This window comes from Pleurodeles waltl, chromosome 2_2 (assembly GCF_031143425.1).
Source record: "Pleurodeles waltl isolate 20211129_DDA chromosome 2_2, aPleWal1.hap1.20221129, whole genome shotgun sequence".
Classification (NCBI taxonomy): Eukaryota; Metazoa; Chordata; class Amphibia; order Caudata; family Salamandridae; genus Pleurodeles; species Pleurodeles waltl.
This window is the reverse complement of record NC_090439.1, coordinates 1,165,149,019-1,165,171,253: the sequence shown is the minus strand read 5'-3', so window position 1 is coordinate 1,165,171,253 and position 22,235 is coordinate 1,165,149,019. Positions and strand designations below refer to the sequence as shown.

Sequence of the window (22,235 nt, the reverse complement as noted above, 5' to 3'; positions counted from 1 at the left end):
TCCACTCTGTCTCCTATGCCCCTAGTGTTTCATGAAGGTTCTCAAACCGTTCATGGAACACCTAAGGGCGCAGGGGATACGCCTTATCATCTACCTCAATGATATTCTGATAATGGGTCAATGTCCACAATGTCCACCTCCTGGAGGGGCTAGGCTTTGTGATAAAAGAGAAAAAGTCGCTCCTGGTTCCTTCTCAGAGAGCAACTTTCCTGGGCTTAATCATAGACTCTACTACGACTGTCAACAGCCTTCCATCCCAGAAGGTGGTGAAGATTCAACACAAGTTGAGGAAGACCCTAGCCAAACCTCACACCTCGCTGAGGCGGATCATTCACCTGGTGGGCCGCCTGTCGTTGTCCATCTAGGCCATCTTTCCGGAGCCCCTCCATTACTGAGCCTTACAGAGGTTAAAGACTTCTCATTAGAAGAAAGGACTAAAAGGACTAACTTTCTCATAACTGGTGTCTCTCTCAGATGGGGCGCAGTAAGAAATCGGCTGGTGGCTGTCCCTCAAGGAAGCATGGAATGGGAGAGTGATTTTCGGTTCGGCCCCAGACCTCATTATAGAATTGGATGCCAGTAGGTCAGGTTGGGGCGCCAGATAAGGAAGGTTTTCTACAGGGGTCTCCTCAAGAACAGAAGTTGAATGAAGCTTCTAGCCAGCTCTTTTGTGGTACGATGTTGGACGAAGAACAAGATTCAGTTGTGCATCCTCCTCAAGATGAACAATGTGTCAGCGGTCCAATATATCAACCATCTAGGGGTCACTCGCTCCAAGGCTCTCTCTGACCTCGCAACCAATTTTTGGCAGCACAGCCTGCACCATCAAATCTCAGTCAGAGCGGAATATCTCCTGGGCAAGCAAAGCGAACAGGCACTCCCTTCAGCCTTGGGATTCCAGCCTGTGGAAACTACATCCAGAAGTCTTTACCAAGCTTCAGGTATGCCGGGTACCTTTCTTAGTTGACCTTTGGTGTGCTGGCTGGACCACCAACTACCCCGCTTCCTCAGTTAGAGTCCGGACCTGTTGGTGACAGAGACAGACGCCTTCCTTCAGGATTGGAGTCAGGAGAAGGGTTATGCATTCCCTCCATTTGCAATGATCACCTGGCTCCACTCAGGAGGCAACATTCAGAAGTAGTGTTGATCACACCTTTTTGGAGATCTCAAATCTGGTTTCCAGCTCTTCTGAAACTTTCCTGGGATTTTCCAATCAGTCTCCCCCTGCTTCAGAACCTTCTTCTCAACCCAGATCAGATTCCGCACCGACTGGTGATAGAAGGCTTCTGGACGCTGACGGAGTGGCAGATTACAGGAGATGATGGTAGACCCTGGGCCTTTCGAGACAAGCTGAAGACCTCTTGTCCAAGGCTTGGGCCGGCAGTACAGTCAAACGTTACAGGGCGGTATGGACACAAGGGACATGCTGGTGCATGTACAGGGATGTGGATCCCGTGGTCACAAATGTAGTTCAAGTACTTAATTTCTTGGCTAGTCTGGTGAAGAAAGGTTTAGTGCATAGGTCCATCAATAGCTTCCTTTCACAGTTTTGCTGTTTCACCGTTTTAGTGGGACACGCCCTTCTGGATGGTTCACCGATGGCATCTGTCAAGGGATTTGTCTCTTGCTTTTCCTGAAGTCGTGTTTTACGGCTCTTTGGGATGTCAACCATGTGCTCTAGGTGCTGAACCTTTTCTTGTCTTGGCAACAAAACAGATTTTTTGTCTAGAAAGTAGCTTTCAGCTAAATCAGCAATGATTTGTGCCTGGTATCTTGCAGGAGGGTCTCAGGTGTTTGAGCCCTGGCCATATTGGGGTGCCCCTTCCCCCCATCTGGAGTTTTCTTTACGGTAAATAGGAGGACCAAGTCCAATACCAGGGTTATTTCTTATCCTGCATTTCCAGATTCCCTAAACTGTGTGTGTCGTGCAATGCCTCAAGGCATATAAAGAGATGTCTTCCAAGTTTCGCCCACCTGGTGAGCACCAGGTCCTAATCGTGTTGCAGAAACCGCACAGGGCAGTCTCTTCCCCTACCACAGAGCGGTGGGTGCGGTGGGTCATGCAGGAGGCTGGCATTGATCTCAAGGTTTTTGGAGCACATTCCACTTGAGGGCCAATGGCTTCAAAGGCTTTTAGCCTTAGTGCCCATTTGGAGGATACTATGAATTCAGGACACTGGTCTTTGGACTCTACTTTTAAGAGGCTGGTGCTGCATATGGTTCATTTAGTCATGAGCAAGCTTTGCCCCAGCATAATCCTCGCCTCCATTCCTGACATAGAATGAAAAATGTCCTACCTGTTTTACTGGAAAGTTTCAATTCTATTAAGAACACATGGAAAGGATTATCCCACCCGGCGAGAATCTTGACCCCGAACCCTCACGTGACTGGAAGGTAATCATTTTTCCTATTATGTTATTATATGATGCAGTGTTGTAATACAGCATAATGACCGTGATGTTAAAAAAGCTGTTGTGCTAAGGTTTCTCTGACATGGCACCTGGTATTGATGCTTCTCTTTCTTCCTAGGGACTGAGACTGGGAAACAGGACTCGATGGATGTGCGGTGGCTGATCACGAGCAAAGACAGAGGCTGGGACAACATGGACAATGGACTTTATGGGTCTCTGCTGGGGCCTGATTGGTCATGGACTAATGCCTATGTTTGATTGGATGTTTTGTCTGTTCCATTCCCAAAGGTTCTTGGGATTTGTAGTTTACATAAAGTTGAATATGGCTGCTATTGATTACAGCAAAGGAAGAAAAGCATACTCCTCGCCTCCATGTCCTTAATAGAAATAAAGCTTTCCATTACGACAGCTAGGACATTTTTCATTCAGGTTAGGAAATCTTTAGGGCCACGAACAATGGAGCTTAATTTACATAGTTTTAATAAACAGCACTGAAGCTGGTGAAAAAGCATGAACGGTTGTTGATACTGCTGCACCAAAGTATTCAACCATAATTCACAATGTGACCGTTCTACGAGAAACTTCTTTCTTAATCTGCACACTCACGGTTTGTCGTTAAATGTAAATAAGGGAAGGTGGGAGTTGCTAGTGGGATTGACCCAAACTACACACACTGTAGTAGTTATACTCAGTCTCAACCCATTAATGAATGTAACCAGTGCTCACTCTATTTGTTAAAGTTCCATCAATAATTAGGAATGTACAAATGTGTCAATATTATGATATTTCAGTTTAGGAATAGAACTGAAATATATTTATATTTTACATTGCTTTAATGTTTATTTTTGACATCCGTAGGAAATTTGTAACAGTAAAAATTAATCTATAAACACATTCTGAATGAGGTCTTGCGACAGAGCACAGTGTGATATTCTGAACGGCGCAAGTGATGAAGTACAGCTTGTGAGTTTCTGAATGGGATCACATGACAGTCTGTGATATGCTGAGTGGGATCACATGATGCAGGACAATAGGTTAAATAATGCAGCCCAGCCTGCAATAATTCAAAAAGGGCCGTGTGACAGGGCACAATCCGTGATTTTCTGAATACTGGCTCAGGGCACAGCACCATCTGTGACACTTTGAATCTGGCCACATAACAAGGTACAGAGTCTGATATTTTGAACAAGGTCACAAGATAGCACAGCTTTATTCTGAAAGGGGTGAAATTACACAGCGGAGAATTTAAAATTCTGAATAGGGTTACCCGAGACTGCAAAGTCTGATATTCTGTACCAGGTGACAGGAGAGCATAGTGTGATTTTCTGAATGGAGTCACATGACACAGACCAGTCTGTGATATTTTTAAAGAGGTCACATGATAGAGAAGAGTCTGATATTCTGAATGGAGTCACATGACACAGACTGGTCTGTGTCACATGATAGAGAAGAGGCTGATATTCTGAATGGAGTCACATGACACAGACCGGTCTGTGATATTCTTAAAGATGTCACATGATAGAGAAGAGGCTGATATTCTGAATGGAGTCACATGACACAGACCGGTCTGTAATATTCTTAAAGAGCTCACATGATAGAGAAGAGTCCAATATTGTGAATGGAGTCACATGACTCAGCCTATCATATTCTTTATACTGTGTCGGAGTGTCAGTGTATAATGAGTTTACTCTATACTGGACCTGCCTGTACATTGCGCTGGGCTGTCAGAACAGAGGCATTTGCAGTTAGTTTAACTTGTCTGTACATTATATTGGGTTGTCAGAATACAGGTTGCTGTAAATTGACTCTCTATGCTGATCATGCATGTTCTCCACGTACATTCAACGCATCACACACTATAAGAATGGAGCACTTCTGTATTTTCTTGTATTTACCAAGCAGTGTCTCACCTTCAGGAGGTCCAAGGCTGGTTCCTTGCATTTTTTCTCTAGATCTGCTATCAGGGTGTTGAGAGAGGTAATTTGATTGGACAGTGTTGAGATATTTGCATTTTCTACCATGGTAATTTTCTTCTCCAACTCCTCCAGTTCCCTGTGCAGCGTTTGCTCTTTATCTCTCAGGAGCTGGCGCAGCTGTTCAATCTCAGACTCAATTTTCTGCTTCTCGGCTCTCACCTTGTTCTGTCAGCATCAAAGAAATGATGGTTAGATTCTGGGAAGCTTCCAGTGACAGAGAGCCCACCCCTTCCTTCCCTCTCAAGATATTCAAGAAAGATGATGACTGAAGCAAGAAATATGATTTTGAATCGCTTGAATCTAGTGATAATGATATGTTTCAGGAAGTTAATAGAATTAGACAGTCTAATGACAATTGATTTGCAATCTCAGGATTACAAATACTCAATCTTCTACTTTTCTTACCTACTAAGAATGTGAGCGGAACTACACAGACTTATAAAACATCTTGCAATGAAACTCATCTACATATAATGGAGACATCCTTAAATACGAATACAAGACCATTTGAGATTCAAACCCATCATAGAAACTTAGAGCCTCTGTAATTGACAGTGTGAGAACAGTCACAACTGCTTTGCTCAGTGCGTCTTCTGCATTACTTATATCCCTCGGTCCAAGAACACACTTGCTGATGCGCTGCCACAAAGATTTCCAATCACCTTTATTCAAGCAATCATTCAACCCAATCAAATAACTGATGCTGTACAACATTTGTAGATATGTGTCTCACTCATTTTCAGTTTATTCTTAAGGTTCTTAAAGACTCAACTGAATGACTGACTGTCCAAGAAGATATGTAAGTTCAACAACAGCCTCTACTCATTCCTACCAAGGAACTTCAGGAAGACGATTTGTGAATGTGTAACGACACTGCCACAGCCTGCCACAGAGGACCTTCAGGCACTCTCTTGTTAGGACAGCGATCCCTCTGGTTGCCATCCGTAACAAAGGATGTTGAGCATTATTTTCTGGCTTGGGAAATTTCGGATTTAAGGAAAATTAATGCATCCCAAACAATTTATATCTAAGCCTGTACCGCCAGAACTATTTCACAGGATGTCAACTGCTTTTATCCTTACATCACCACCAGGAGGATATATATTTATTAAATTCATCATTGAGTCCTTTTCCAATATAGCTAATTTTTCTCTTCTTAAAACCATATCCTCTGCTTGCACCTTGGCCAAACACTTTCTAACATATTTGGATTGATCCCATGGGCTTTAAGACAAACTCCCTGGCATGAGAAATCTGTATGAAAAATGCAAAATGGTGCAAAGTGCTCAGAACCAGACTCACAACTAAGCTGCAGGAATACACAATTGTCTGTCTGCAATTTGGAAAACTAACTTCCAGTGACTGTGACAAGCTTTCCTGACTAGACACCAGGAGCAACACACAAGTAATGACTGGGAGATTCTTGAGAAAACCATAGTTGGTGTAGCTACATCAACCAGGAATATTCAACCAGTCTGCCTCACTGGGTGCCCTTGACCGCGCTTCAGAGGAGTGACCTGACCGAATGCTCAGGAGAGGCATAGGAGATGCCCTTTTATGGGAAATAGACAGCTCAGAAGGAGAGGGGATGCAAAGGATACCAGACAATGTTAAGCCCACACTGTAACACAAGATAAGGCCATTCCTGCTGTACTACACGTGAGGTCCGAGGTCCCAGAAATGTCTCCCTAGTGAAGGTGGCTGTCCCAACACCTGAGGCTGAGAGTTTCTTAGAACTCAACAAGCTACCAGTTCTGCGGTGCCACTTAACACCAAGAGCATCTGAAGAACTAAAGACGTTTTAGACACCATTGGTGATTGGGTATGAGGAAGTTACTTGTAGAGGAAGAAGATTGGCACCATCAGAAGCCAACTACACCTGCACAGAGTCCTATCCACTGTGACACAGATGGTGGGCTTTTGCACTTGACACTCAGGGTATGGAGGACAACCCCACTTAAGTAGCTCTTTAACCATGTCCCAGACCTGCCACTGCAGAGCCTATGTGTGCTGTTTTACATTGCTGTGTCGACCTGGCAAAAATAGCCATTTTGCCAGGCCCAAAGCTAACCTTTTTATACATGTAAATCACCCCTGAGGTAGGCTTTAGACAACCCAGAGGGCAGGGTGCAATGTATTTAAAAGGCAGGAAATGTACATTTAGGTTATACCTGTCCTTGCAGTGAAAAACTCCCAAAGTAATTTTTCACTACAGTAAGGTCTACCTCTCCAATGGGATAACATTGGAATAACCTTATTGCATTTTATAATTATAATTCACAAATGGGAAAAGATAAACCTTTCAGGTTTGGTGTCTCTAGAATCACAATTTAAAATCACAACTTATGGCAAAGTAGGATGTTAAATTGCAACTCTAAAAATGCCACTTTTAGGAAGCTGGCATTTTCTTACTTTAGCCATTTTATGCCTGATTCCTATCTCTGACCACATGTCTGGGGTGGGTGACAGCTGGGCTTTGTGTATTCCTTCAAGACAGCCACACAAAATGGGAGCTTGGGTGTGTCTCAGTGAGCCATTTCTGCTGGATAGGAGGAAGGAGCTGGGCAGAGTAACATTTATGAATAGATGTGTCCTGTACACACACAAATGGCTGCATATCCCCTTGAAGGGAGTCTGGAGCCACAGCAGAAAGGGCAGGACCTCTGTGTGCTTAAAAGGGCTGTCTTTGGAGTAATCCCCACTTCAAAGGCACCATTGTGCATACGTACTGAATCTCAGACAGCACCACTTCAGTACATGTCTGGACCTATGGATATTCTGCTAGGAAGGAGGCAAATCGTAATCAGGCCCTGTGTGTGGAGACTAAGAAGAAGCCCTGATACATATTTCCAAATCAGGAGTTATATTGTGGGGTAAATTATTTGGAAAAGAGTTAAGAATAGCATTGCAGGAGATATCATATTCATGGTCATCTCTATCAGACAAAGAACACTTACTTTGTGGCTCTAAAAATTACAATGAAATACCTTTTCTAGAGTTATCCCAAGCAAAGAATACCAGCATCAATCAATGATTTCCATAATTTGATGGCATGATTAAATTCTATATGCCATACTGATAATATGGAGGTCGGTTTGGCGATGAGTAAGGTATCCTTCTGGGCATCAGTATCAGTTGGCTGTGGGTCAAATGTGTTGTAGATCTTGGCAATCTTCTGTTCGAAGAAGTTTGAGAGGTCATTGCAGGGTGTTTGGGATTGGAGATCTTATTGTTGGCAGATGCAGGGTTGGAGAACTCCTTGACGGTGGTGAAGAGTTCTTTGGCAATGTTAGGCTTCGAGTCTGAGAGTTGGGGGCCTTCTTCTTTGCACCTCTTATTTGTTGGTGGTAGAGGTTGAGGGTGGCTTTGTTTGTGGATCTTGCAGTGGTGTTTTTGTTGAGTCTCCATTTTCTCTCTTCTCCATTTCTCTCAGTGGGGCTTGGACTGCTTGAGGTTGTTTGTGTACTTGCTGGGTCATTTGTTGTTTTTGGAGGTGTTGTTTCTGGTGGGAGCAATGCTGTTTGCCCAGTCAGTGAGACATTTATTGAAGAGCTTAGTGTTGGAATCGAGGTTCCCAGTGTGGTTGGGTCAGCATTTCTGTATGGTTTTGGTCCAGTGTTTTTCCGATATTTTGCTAAAGTGCCTTGATGTTTTTTTCTTTTTTTCTGGTAGGGTCGCTTGGTGGGGGTTATCCTGAAATGCATGATGTAGTGGTTGTACCATGTGAGCGTGGTTGTGTGGGTGGTGGTGAAAACAAATGTTGTTCTACTTTGAACTGTTTGGGTGAATAAATAGAGTCAACCAGCATAAACCATAAAAAGCATTGTTTCAGAATAAATTCTTTATGATAATTTAAAAAAATAGGTAAGCCAAGCCCCCCATTATTTTTTAGAAAGTTTGAGCTTGGCATAGCAAAGTTGTGGAGGTTTATGATTCCAAAAGAACTTAGAAATAATGTTGTTCAGCTTTTTATAGAATGTGAGAGGTAACTGGACGGGAAGCATAGATCAATTCTAAAAAATAAAAGGAGCAAGTACCATTTTCATAGATTTGATTTTCTGCCGCCAGGAAAGGTTAAAAATTTTAGCTGAGCCCCTGGAAAGTAAACAGCCACAATTTAATGTAATTGAGTGTTTAATAGAGTGTGAAAAGTGGATTCCCAAACATGTCAATTTCTCTTTTTGCCAAATGGCATCAGTATTTTTTAACATAGCACGGGTGCAATGAATATTCAGGTGAAAAAAAACGGTTTTTATTAGTGTTTAAGGTGTAACTGGAGACATAGAAGTATTTGCGTATGATATTGAGTACTATCCCCACATGAAGCAGGGTACCAAATATAAGGCGTCCAGGTCAGGTATTAAATTCAACTTGGAGAGACTATTCTAAGGCATTATCACGCTCCATAGATAGCGAAAAAACTTTAATTCTCTGCAATGGGGATTTCTCTTCACAGTTAAGGCCATGGGGTTGGAAAGGAGCTTCTTGAAATGGACACCCGGCCTGTATAAAGGCTGGGAGGATCATTTCAGGCAAGCAACTAGCCCTGGTGATACGATAGGGAAGGAGTTACCAAGACCGTTTGGTTAATAATTCACCATTGGATGTCTCAGTATACACGGGGAAATGTTGCAATACTATGTGATACTATGTGGCAAGTGGTCACATGTAGCGAACACCTTTGAGACCTTGGAGCACTTCAGCAAATTGTCTGCTTTAAGGGTGAATTGGCACTAGATTGATGTATATTCATCGCATTTCCCTGCTGGGAGGAATAAACTTCCTAAAATCGGTGAGGAACTTTGATGAAATCTAAGTACTTCTCTGCTGCTTTACCACTACAGATACCCAGAGCTGTGTCTGGAGAAATGAATGTATTACTCCTAAATGTAATCATAGAGGCAGAGAACTGCACTGGCTAAACTTAAACTTCTGACAGACGAAGGAGGGGATGGCATCACCTGATCTAGAATTGTACTATCTTGTGGCGCAAGTGCGGTGGGTGGCACGATGGAGGGGCATCTGTTGGGGTACTTTAGAACATGAATAGCTGGATTTACCCTCATTCCACCTTGAGGGGTGCAGTTTCACCGGGAGGGGCTTCTGGTCTGAACGTTGCAGTATGTATGAGCTAGAGCCCTCCAGAGGACACATACACAAATACTGAATGAGTGAGAGTAGCTGTTAGCATCTTTATTAACTTTGACACACAGGAGTAGCTGCAGAGAACTGTATACTTTGAAGCAGAAAGGACTGGACACTTCAAGAATACCTATATTGTTGGTAGGATTCACACGGTGACAGTTGCGAGGGCAGCGGAGAAGGAGACGTGGCTGTGAAGCTGCTCCTCTAGTGCAAGAAATAAACGCATCCTTCACAACCCGCATTTGTGTGCTCTCTACACAGACGGGTGATGAGCGGTTCGGAGGGCAGCACCCACCTTGGAGAGTTCCAGTCTACCCTGGATTTATGTCCCAGTTTGTCCTCGTGACCAGCGGCTCGGAGGGCAGCACTCACCTTGGAGAGTTCCAGTCTACCCTGGAGTTATGTCCCCGTTTGTCCTGGTGACGAGCGGCCAGGAGGGCAGCACTCACCTTGGAGAGTTCCAGTCTACCCTTGGAGACTTCCAGTCTACCCTGGAGTTATGTCCCCGTTTGTCCTGGTGACGAGCAGCCAGGAGGGCAGCACTCACCTTGGAGAGCTCCAGTGTACCCTGGAGTTTTGTCCCCGTTTGTCCTGGTGACGAGCGGCTCGGAGGGCAGCACTCACCTTGGAGAGTTCCAGGGTACCCTGGAGTTATGTCCCCGTTTGTCCTGGTGACGAGTGGCCAGGACGGCAGCTCTCACCTTGGAGAGTTCAGTGTACCCCGGAGTTATGTTCACTGTTTGTGCTGGTGATGAGCTGCTAGAAGAGCAGCTCTCACCTTGGGGAGTTCAGTGTGCCCCGCAGTTATGTCCCCGTTTGTCCTGGTGACGAGCGGCTCGGAGGGCAGCACTTACCTTGGAGAGCTCCAGTGTACCCTGGAGTTATTTCCCCATTTGTCCTGGTGACGAGCGGCCAGGAGGGCAGCACTCACCTTGGAGAGTTCCAGTCTACCCTGGAGTTATGTCCCCGTTTGTCCTGGTGACGAGCGGCTAGGAGGGCAGCAATCACCTTGGAGAGTTCCAGTCTACCCTGCAGTTATGTCCTGTTTGTCCTGGTGACGAGCGGCTCGGAGGGCAGCACTCACCTTGGTGAGTTCCAGTCTACCCTAGAGTTATGTCCCCGTTTGTCCTGGAGACAAGTGGCCAGGAGGGCAGCACTCACCTTGGAGAGTTCCAGTCTAGCCTGGAGTTATTTTCCCGTTTGTCCTGGTGACGAGCGGACAGGAGGGCAGCACTCACCTTGGAGAGCTCCATTGTACCCTGGAGCTATGTCCTTGTTTGTCCTGGTGACGAGCGGCCAGGAGGGCAGCTCTCACCTTGGAGAGCTCTGGTGTACCACGGAGTTATGTTCGCTGCGTGCTGGTGATGAGCTGCTAGAAGAGCAGCTCTCACCTTGGGGAGTTCAGTGTGCCCCGGAGTTATGTCCCCGTTTGTCCTGGTGATGAGCGGCTCAGAGGGCAGCACTCACCTTGGAGAGCTCAGGTGTACCCTGGAGTTATGTCCCCATTTGTTCTGGTGACGAGCGGCCAGGAGGGCAGCACTCACCTTGGAGTCCAGTCCACCCTGGAGTTATGTCCTCATTTGTCCTAGTGACGAGCGGCTAGGAGGGCAGCACTCACCTTGGAGAGTTCCACTGTAACCTGGAGTTATGTCCTCGTTTGTCCTGGTGACGAGTGGCTTGGAGGGCAGCACTCACCTTGGAGAGTTCCAGTCTACCCTGGAGTTATGTCCCCGTTTGTCCTGGTGACCAGCGGCTCGGAGGGCAGCACTCACCTTGGAGAGTTCCAGTCTACCCTGGAGTTATGTCCCCGTTTGTCCTGGTGATGAGCGGCCAGGAGGGCAGCACTCACCTTGGAGAGTTCCAGTCTACCCTTGGAGAATTCCAGTCTACCCTGGAGTTATGTCCCCGTTTGTCCTGGTGACGAGCAGCCAGGAGGGCAGCACTCACCTTGGAGAGCTCCAGTGTACCCTGAAGTTTTGTCCACGTTTGTCCTGGTGACGAGCGTCTCGGAGGGCAGCACTCACCTTGGAGAGTTCCAGGGTACCCTGGAGTTATGTCCCCGTTTGTCCTGGTGACGAGTGGCCAGGAGGGCAGCTCTCACCTTGGAGAGTTCCAGTCTACCCTTGGAGAGTTCCAGTCTACCCTGGAGTTATTTTCCTGTTTGTCCTGGTGACGAGCGGACAGGAGGGCAGCACTCACCTTGGAGAGCTCCATTGTACCCTGGAGCTATGCCCTTGTTTGTCCTGGTGACGAGCGGCCAGAAGGGCAGCTCTCTCCTTGGAGAGCTCCGGTGTACCCCGGAGTTATGTTCGCTGCGTGCTGGTGATGAGCTGCTAGAAGAGCAGCTCTCAACTTGGGGAGTTCAGTGTGCCCCGGAGTTATGTCCCCGTTTGTCCTGGTGATGAGCGGCTCAGAGGGCAGCACTCACCTTGGAGAGCTCAGGTGTACCCTGGAGTTATGTCCCCATTTGTTCTGGTGACGAGCGGCCAGGAGGGCAGCTCTCACCTTGGAGTCCAGTCCACCCTGGAGTTATGTCCTCATTTGTCCTAGTGAAGAGCGGCTAGGAGGGCAGCACTCACCTTGGAGAGTTCCACTGTAACCTGGAGTTTTGTCCTCGTTTGTCCTGGTGACGAGTGGCAAGGAGGGCAGCACTCACCTTGGAGACTTCCAGTCTACCCTGGAGTTATGTCCCCGTTTGTCCTGGTGAACAGCGGCTCGGAGGGCAGCACTCACCTTGGAGAGTTCCAGTCTACCCTGGAGTTATGTCCCCGTTTGTCCAGGTGATGAGCGGCCAGGAGGGCAGCACTCACCTTGGAGAGTTCCAGGGTACCCTGGAGTTATGTCCCCGTCTGTCCTGGTGACGAGCGGCCAGGAGGGCAGCACTCACCTTAGAGAGCTCCACTGTACCCTGGAGTTTTGTCCCCGTTTGTCCTGGTGACAAGCGGCTCGGAGGGCAGCACTCACCTTGGAGAGTTCCAGGGTACCCTGGAGTTATGTCCCCATTTGTCCTGGTGACGAGCGGCCAGGAGGGCAGCACTCACCTTAGAGAGCTCCACTGTACCCTGGAGTTTTTTCCCCGTTTGTCCTGGTGACGAGCGGCTCGGAGGGCAGCACTCACCTTGGAGAGTTCCAGGGTACCCTGGAGTTATGTCCCCGTTTGTCCTGGTGACGAGTGGCCAGGAGGGCAGCTCTCACATTGGAGAGTTCAGTGTACCCCGGAGTTATGTCCGATGTTTGTGCTGGTGATGAGCTGCTAGAAGAGCAGCTCTCACCTTGGGTAGTTCAGTGTGCCCCGGAGTTATGTCCCCGTTTGTCCTGGTGACGAGCGGCTCGGAGGGCAGCACTCACCTTGGAGAGCTCCAGTGTACCCTGGAGTTATTTCCCCATTTGTCCTGGTGACGAGCGGCCAGGAGGGAAGCACTCACCTTGGAGAGTTCCAGTCTACCCTGGAGTTATGTCCCCGTTTGACCTGGTGACGAGCGGCTTGGAGGGCAGCACTCAGGATTCACACAGTGACAGTTGCGAGGGCAGCGGAGAAGGAGACGTGGCTGTGAAGCTGCTCTTCTAGTGCAAGAAATAAACGCATCCTTCACAACCCGCATTTGTGTGCTCTCTACACAGACGGGTGATGAGCTGTTCGGAGGGCAGCACCCACCTTGGAGAGTTCCAGTCTACCCTGGATTTATGCCCCTGTTTGTCCTCGTGACCAGCGGCTCGGAGGGCAGCACTCACCTTGGAGAGTTCCAGTCTACCCTGGAGTTATGTCCCCGTTTGTCTTGGTGACGAGCGGCCAGGAGGGCAGCACTCACCTTGGAGAGTTCCAGTCTACCCTTGGAGAGTTCCAGTCTACCCTGGAGTTATGTCCCCGTTTGTCCTGGTGACGAGCAGCCAGGAGGGCAGCACTCACCTTGGAGAGCTCCAGTGTACCCTGGAGTTTTGTCCCCGTTTGTCCTGGTGACGAGCGGCTCATAGGGCAGCACTCACCTTGGAGAGTTCCAGGGTACCCTGGAGTTATGTCCCCGTTTGTCCTGGTGACCAGTGGCCAGGAGGGCAGCTTTCACCTTGGAGAGTTCAGTGTACCCCGGAGTTATGTTCACTGTTTGTGCTGGTGATGAGCTGCTAGAAGAGCAGCTCTCACCTTGGGGAGTTCAGTGTGCCCCGGAATTATGTCCCCGTTTGTCCTGGTGACGAGCGGCTCAGAGGGCAGCACTCACCTTGGAGAGCTCCAGTGTACCCTGGAGTTATTTCCCCATTTGTCCTGGTGACGAGCGGCCAGGAGGTCAGCACTCACCTTGGAGAGTTCCAGTCTACCCTGGAGTTATGTCCCCGTTTGTCCTGGTGACGAGCGGCTAGGAGGGAAGCACTCAACTTGGAGAGTTCCAGTCTACCCTGCAGTTATGTCCCGTTTGTCCTGATGACGAGCGGCTCGGAGGGCAGCACTCACCTTGGTGAGTTCCAGTCTACCCTGGAGTTATGTCCCCGTTTGTCCTGGTGACGAGTGGCCAGGAGGGCAGCTCTCACCTTGGAGAGTTCAGTGTACCCCGGAGTTATGTTCGCTGTTTGTGCTGGTGATGAGCTGCTAGAAGAGCAGCTCTCACCTTGGGTAGTTCAGTGTGTGTAGAAGGCTGGACTGGCTTGTAGTGAGTACCAAGGGGTACTTACACCTTGCACCAGGCCCAGGTATCCCTTATTAGTGTATAGGGTGTCTAGCAGCTTAGGCTGATAGATAATGGTAGCTTAGCAGAGCAGCTTAGGCTGAACTAGGAGACGAGTGAAGCTCCTACAGTAACACTAGTGTCACTTGCACAATATCATAAGAAAACACAATACACAGATATACTAAAAATAAAGGTACTTTATTTTTATGACAATATGCCAAAGTATCTCAGTGAGTACCCTCAGTATGAGGATAGCAAATATACACAAGATATATGTACACAATACCAAAAATATGCAGTATAGCAATAGAAAACAGTGCAAACAATGTATAGTTACAACAGGATGCAATGGGAGCACATAGGGATAGGGGCAACACAAACCATATACTCCAGAAGTGGAATGCGAACCACGAATGGACCCCAAACCTATGTGACCTTGTAGAGGGTCGCTGGGACTGTAAGAAAACAGTGAGGGTTAGAAAAATAGCCCACCCCAAGACCCTGAAAAGTGAGTGCAAAGTGCACTAAAGTTCCCCAAAGAGCACAGACGTCGTGATAGGGGAATTCTGCAGGAAAGACCAACACCAGCAATGCAACAACAATGGATTTCCAGAAGAGAGGACCTGTGGAACAAGGGGACCAAGTCCAAAAGTTACGATCAAGTCGAGAGTGGGCAGATGCCCAGGAAATGCCAGCTGTGGGTGCAAAGAAGCTGCTACTAGCAGTAGAAGCTGAGGATTCTGCAGGAACGACAAGGGCTAGAAACTTCCCCTTTGGAGGATGGATGTCCCACGTTGTGAAGAGTTGTGCAGAAGTGTTTTCCTGAAGAAAGACCAAACACAAGCCTTGCTAGCTGCAAATTGTGCGGTTAGGGTTTTTGGATGCTGCTGTGGCTCAGGAGGGACCAGGATGTCACCAATTGCGTGAGGGGACAGAGGGGGTGTCCAGAAAGACAAGGAGCCCTCTCAGAAGCAAGCAGCACCCGGAGAAGTGCCGGAACAGGCACTACAAAGTGGAGTGAAACAGTGCTCACCCGAAGTTGCACAAGAGAGTCCCACGCCGCCGGAGGACAACTCAGGAGGTCGTGCAATGCAGGTTAGAGTGTTGTGGACCCAGGCTTGGCTGTGCATGAAGGAAATCCTGGAAAAGTGCACAGGAGCCGGAGCAGCTGCAAAAGACGCAGTTCCCAGCAATGCAGTCTGGCGTGGGGAGGCAAGGACTTACCTCCACCAAACTTGGACTGAAGAGTCACTGGACTGTGGGAGTCACTTGGACAGAGTTGCTGGATTCAAGGGACCTCACTCGTCATGCTGAGAGGAGAACCAGGGGACCGGTGATGCAGTTCTTTGGTGCCTGCGGTTGCAGGGGTACGATTCCATCATCCCACAGGAGATTTCTTCGGAGCTTCTAGTGCAGAGAGGAGGCAGACTACCCCCACAGCATGCACCACCAGGAAAACAGTCGAGAAGGCGGCAGGATCAGCGTTACAGTGTCGCAGTAGTCGTCTTTGCTACTTTGTTGCAGTTTTGCAGGCTTCCAGAGTGGTCAGCAGTCGATTCCTTGGCAGAAGGTGAAGAGAGAGATGCAGAGGAACTCTGATGAGCTTTTGCATTCGTTATCTAAGGAATTCCCCAAAGCAGAGACCCTAAATAGCCAGAAAAGAGGGTTTGGCTACTTAGGAGAGAGGATAGGCTAGCAACACCTGGAGGAGCCTATCAGAAGGAGTCTCTGACGTCACCTGCTGGCCCTGGCCACTCAGAGCAGTCCAGTGTGCCAGCAGCACCTCTGTTTCCAAGATGGCAGAGGTCTGGAGCACACTGGAGGAGCTCTGGGCACCTCCCAGGGGAGGTGCAGGTCAGGGGAGTGGTCACTCCCCTTTCCTTTGTCCAGTTTCGCGCCAGAGCAGGGCTGAGGGGTCCCTGAACCGGTGTAGACTGGCTTATGCAGAAATGGGCACCAGCTGTGCCCATGAAAGCATTTCCAGAGGCTGGGGGAGGCTACTCCTCCCCTGCCTTAACACCTTTTTCCAAAGGGAGAGGGTGTAACACCCTCTCTCTGAGGAAGTCCTTTGTTCTGCCTTCCTGGGCCAAGCCTGGCTGGACCCCAGGAGGGCAGAAACCTGTCTGAGGGGTTGGCAGCAGCAGCAGCAGCTGGAGTGAAACCCCTGAAAAGGCAGTTTGGCAGTACCCGGGTCTGTGCTAGAGACCCGTGGGATCATGGGATTGTGCCAACAATGCCAGCATGGCATAGAGGGGGCAATTCCATGATCTTAGACATGCTACATGGCCATATTCGGAGTTACCATTGTGAAGCTATACATAGGTAGTGACCTATGTATAGTGCACGCGTGTAATGGTGTCCCCGCACTCACAGAGTCCGGGGAATTGGCCCTGAACAATGTGGGAGAACCTTGGCTAGTGCCAGGGTGCCCACACACTAAGTAACTGAGCACCCAACCTTTACTAGGTAAAGGTTAGACATATAGGTGACTTATAAGTTACTTAAGAGCAGTGAAAATGGCTGTGAAATAATGTGTGCATTATTTCACTCAGGCTGCAGTGGCAGGCCTGTGTAAGAATTTGTCAGAGCTCCCTATGGGTGGCAAAAGAAATGCTGCAGCCCATAGGGATCTCCTGGAACCCCAATACCCTGGGTACCTCAGTACCATATACTAGGGAATTATAAGGGTGTTCCAGTACGCCAATGTGAATTGGTGAAATTGGTCACTAGCCTGTTAGTGACAATTTGGAAAGAAATGAGAGAGCATAACCACTGAGGTTCTGGATAGCAGAGCCTCAGTGAGACAGTTAGTCATAACACAGGTAACACATACAGGGCACACTTATGAGCACTGGGGCCCTGGCTGGCAGGGTCCCAGTGACACATACAACTAAAACAACATATATACAGTGAAATATGGGGGTAACATGCCAGGCAAGATGGTACTTTCCTACAGTGTGCCCCGGAGTTATGTCCCCGTTTGTCCTGGTGACGAGCGGCTCGGACGGCAGCACTCACCTTGGAGAGCTCCAGTGTACCCTGGAGTTATTTCCCCATTTGTCCTGGTGACGAGCGGGCAGGAGGGCAGCACTCACCTTGGAGAGTTCCAGTGTACCCTGGAGTTATGTCCCCGTTTGTCCTGGTGACGAGCGGCTTGGAGGGCAGCACTCAGGATTCACACGGTGACAGTTGCAAGGGCAGCGGAGAAGGAGACGTGGCTGTGAAGCTGCTCTTCTAGTGCAAGAAATAAACGCATCCTTCACAACCTGCATTTGTGTGCTCTCTACACAGACGGGTGATGAGCGGTTCGGAGGGCAGCACCCACCTTGGAGAGTTCCAGTCTACCCTGGATTTATGTCCCCGTTTGTCCTCGTGACCAGCGGCTCGGAGGGCAGCACTCACCTTGGAGAGTTCCAGTCTACCCTGGAGTTATGTCCCCGTTTGTCTTGGTGACGAGCGGCCAGGAGGGCAGCACTCACCTTGGAGAGTTCCAGTCTACCCTTGAAGAGTTCAAGTCTACCCTGGAGTTATGTCCCCGTTTGTCCTGGTGACGAGCAGCCAGGAGGGCAGCACTCACCTTGGAGAGCTCCAGTGTACCCTGGAGTTTTGTCCCCGTTTGTCCTGGTGACGAGCGGCTCGTAGGGCAGCACTTACCTTGGAGAGTTCCAGGGTACCCTGGAGTTATGTCCCCGTTTGTCCTGGTGACGAGTGGCCAGGAGGGCAGCTTTCACCTTGGAGAGTTCAGTGTACCCCGGAGTTATGTTCACTGTTTGTGCTGGTGATGAGCTGCTAGAAGAGCAGCTCTCACCTTGGGGAGTTCAGTGTGCCCCGGAATTATGTCCCCGTTTGTCCTGGTGACGAGCGGCTCGGAGGGCAGCACTCACCTTGGAGAGCTCCAGTGTACCCTGGAGTTATTTCCCCATTTGTCCTGGTGAAGAGCGGCCAGGAGGTCAGCACTCACCTTGGAGAGTTCCAGTCTACCCTGGAGTTATGTCCCCGTTTGTCCTGGTGACGAGCGGCTAGGAGGGAAGCACTCAACTTGGAGAGTTCCAGTCTACCCTGCAGTTATGTCCCGTTTGTCCTGGTGACGAGCGGCTCGGAGGGCAGCACTCAACTTGGTGAGTTCCAGTCTACACTGGAGTTATGTCCCCGTTTGTCCTGGTGACGAGTGGCCAGGAGGGCAGCTCTCACCTTGGAGAGTTCAGTGTACCCCGGAGTTATGTTCGCTGTTTGTGCTGGTGATGAGCTGCTAGAAGAGCAGCTCTCACCTTGGGTAGTTCAGTGTGTGTAGGAGGCTTTACTGGCTTGTAGTGAGTACCAAGGGGTACTTACACCTTGCACCAGGCCCAGGTATCACTTATTTGTGTATAGGGTGTCTAGCAGCTTAGGCTGATAGATAATGGTAGCTTAGCAGAGCAGCTTAGGCTGAACTAGGAGACAAGTGAAGCTCCTACAGTAACACTAGTGTCACTTGCACAATATCATAAGAAAACACAATACACAGATATATTAAAAATAAAGGTACTTTATTTTTATGACAATATGCCAAAGTATCTCAGTGAGTACCCTCAGTATGAGGATAGCAAATATACACAAGATATATGTACACAATACCAAAAATATGCAGTATAGCAATAGAAAACAGTGCAAACAATGTATAGTTACAATAGGATGCAATGGGAGCACATAGGGATAGGGGCAACACAAACCATATACTCCAGAAGTGGAATGCGAACCACGAATGGACCCCAAACCTATGTGACCTTGTAGAGGGTCGCTGGGACTGTAAGAAAACAGTGAGGGTTAGAAAAATAGCCCACCCCAAGACCCTGAAAAGTGAGTGCAAAGTGCACTAAAGTTCCCCAAAGAGCACAGAAGTCGTGATAGGGGAATTCTGCAGGAAAGACCCACACCAGCAATGCAACAACAATGGATTTCCAGAAGAGAGGACCTGTGGAACAAGGGGACCAAGTCCAAAAGTCATGATCAAGTCGAGAGTGGGCAGATGCCCAGGAAATGCCAGCTGTGGGTGCAAAGAAGCTGCTACTAGGCAGTAGAAGCTGAGGATTCTGCAGGAACGACAAGGGCTAGAAACTTCCCCTTTGGAGGATGGATGTCCCACGTTGTGAGGAGTCGCGCAGAAGTGTTTTCCTGAAGAAAGACGGAAAACAAGCCTTGCTAGCTGCAAATTGTGTGGTTAGGGTTTTTGGATGCTGCTGTGACCCAGGAGGGACCAGGATGTCACCAATTGCGTAAGGGGACAGAGGGGGCGTCCAGAAAGACAAGGAGCCCTCTCAGAAGCAAGCAGCACCCGGAGAAGTGCCGGAACAAGCACTACAAAGTGGAGTGAAACAGTGCTCACCCGAAGTTGCACAAGAGAGTCCCACGCCGCCGGAGGACAACTCAGGAGGTCGTGCAATGCAGGTTAGAGTGTTGTGGACCCAGGCTTGGCTGTGCATGAAGGAAATCCTGGAAAAGTGCACAGGAGCCGGAGCAGCTGCAAAAGAAGCGGTTCCAAGCAATGCAGTCTGGCGTGGGGAGGCAAGGACTTACCTCCACCAAACTTGGACTGAAGAGTCACTGGACTGTGGGAGTTACTTGGACAGAGTTGCTGGATTCAAGGGACCTCACTCGTCATGCTGAGAGGAGACCCAGGGGACCGGTGATGCAGTTCTTTGGTGCCTGCAGTTGCAGGGGGATGATTCCGTCGTCCCACGGGAGATTTCTTCGGAGCTTCTAGTGCAGAGAGGAGGCAGACTACCCCCACAGCATGCACCACCAGGAAAACAGTCGAGAAGGTGGCAGGATCAGCGTTACAGTGTCGCAGTAGTCGTCTTTGCTACTTTGTTGCAGTTTTGCAGGCTTCCAGCGTGGTCAGCAGTCGATTCCTTGGCAGAAGGTGAAGAGAGAGATGCAGAGGAACTCTGATGAGCTCTTGCATTTGTTATCTAAGGAATTCCCCAAAGCAGAGACCCTAAATAGCCAGAAAAGAGGGTTTGGCTACTTAGGAGAGAGGATAGGCTAGCAACACCTGGAGGAGCCTATCAGAAGGAGTCTCTGACGTCACCTGCTGGCCCTGGCCACTCAGAGCAGTCCAGTGTGCCAGCAGCACCTCTGTTTCCAAGATGGCAGAGGTCTGGAGCACACTGGAGGAGCTCTGGGCACCTCCCAGGGGAGGTGCAGGTCAGGGAAGTGGTCACTCCCCTTTCCTTTGTCCAGTTTCGCGCCAGAGCAGGGCTGAGGGGTCTCTGAACCGGTGTAGACTGGCTTATGCAGAAATGGGCACCAGCTGTGCCCATGAAAGCATTTCCAGAGGCTGGGGGAGGCTACTCCTCCCCTGCCTTAACACCTTTTTCCAAAGGGAGAGGGTGTAACACCCTCTCTCTGAGGAAGTCCTTTGTTCTGCCTTCCTGGGCCAAGCCTGGCTGGACCCCAGGAGGGCAGAAACCTGTCTGAGGGGTTGGCAGCAGCAGCAGCAGCAGCTGCAGTGAAACCCCTGAAAAGGCAGTTTGGCAGGACCCGGGTCTGTGCTAGAGACCCGTGGGATCATGGGATTGTGCCAACAATGCCAGGATGGCATAGAGGGGGCAATTCCATGATCTTAGACATGCTACATGGCCATATTCGGAGTTACCATTGTGAAGCTATACATAGGTAGTGACCTATGTATAGTGCACGCGTGTAATGGTGTCCCCGCACTCACAAAGTCCGGGGAATTGGCCCTGAACAATGTGGGAGCACCTTGGCTAGTGCCAGGGTGCCCACACACTAAGTAACTGAGCACCCAACCTTTACTAGGTAAAGGTTAGACATATAGGTGACTTATAAGTTACTTAAGAGCAGTGAAAATGGCTGTGAAATAATGTGTGCATTATTTCACTCAGGCTGCAGTGGCAGGCCTGTGTAAGAATTTGTCAGAGCTCCCTATGGGTGGCAAAAGAAATGCTGCAGCCCATAGGGATCTCCTGGAACCCCAATACCCTGGGTACCTCAGTACCATATACTAGGGAATTATAAGGGTGTTCCAGTACGCCAATGTGAATTGGTGAAATTGGTCACTAGCCTGTTAGTGACAATTTGGAAAGAAATGAGAGAGCATAACCACTGAGGTTCTGGATAGCAGAGCCTCAGTGAGACAGTTAGTCATAACACAGGTTACACATACAGGGCACACTTATGAGCACTGGGGCCCTGGCTGGCAGGGTCCCAGTGACACAAAGAACTAAAACAACATATATACAGTGAAATATGGGGGTAACATGCCAGGCAAGATGGTACTTTCCTACAGTGTGCCCCGGAGTTATGTCCCCGTTTGTCCTGGTGACGAGCGGCTCGGACGGCAGCACTCACCTTGGAGAGCTCCAGTGTACCCTGGAGTTATTTCCCCATTTGTCCTGGTGACGAGCGGGCAGGAGGGCAGCACTCACCTTGGAGAGTTCCAGTGTACCCTGGAGTTATGTCCCCGTTTGTCCTGGTGACGAGCAGCTTGGAGGGCAGCACTCAGGATTCACACGGTGACAGTTGCAAGGGCAGCGGAGAAGGAGACGTGGCTGTGAAGCTGCTCTTCTAGTGCAAGAAATAAACGCATCCTTCCAACCTGCATTTGTGTGCTCTCTACACAGACGGGTGATGAGCGGTTCGGAGGGCAGCACCCACCTTGGAGAGTTCCAGTCTACCCTGGATTTATGTCCCCGTTTGTCCTCGTGACCAGCGGCTCGGAGGGCAGCACTCACCTTGGAGACTTCCAGTCTACCCTGGAGTTATGTCCCCGTTTGTCCTGGTGACGAGCGGCCAGGAGGGCAGCACTCACCTTGGAGAGTTCCAGTCTACCCTTGGAGAGTTCCAGTCTACCCTGGAGTTATGTCCCCGTTTGTCCTGGTGACGAGCAGCCAGAAGGGCAGCACTCACCTTGGAGAGCTCCATTGTACCCTGGAGCTATGTCCTTGTTTGTCCTGGTGACGAGCGGCCAGGAGGGCAGCTCTCACCTTGGAGAGCTCCGGTGTACCCCGGAGTTATGTTCGCTGCATGCTGGTGATGAGCTGCTA

The 22,235-nt window shown here is 49.3% G+C and overlaps 1 protein-coding gene across 1 annotated transcript in view; it reads right to left on the bottom strand.

Annotated features, from left to right (window-relative positions):
• Positions 1–22,235, bottom strand: part of LOC138278964 (E3 ubiquitin-protein ligase TRIM11-like) — a 138,149-nt gene that overhangs the window by 28,491 nt on the left and 87,423 nt on the right. Inside the window, exon 3 of the mRNA XM_069219363.1 lies at positions 4,322–4,552. Within this exon, the coding sequence (XP_069075464.1) occupies positions 4,322–4,552 (231 nt within the window). The remainder of the gene's footprint in view (positions 1–4,321; positions 4,553–22,235) is intronic.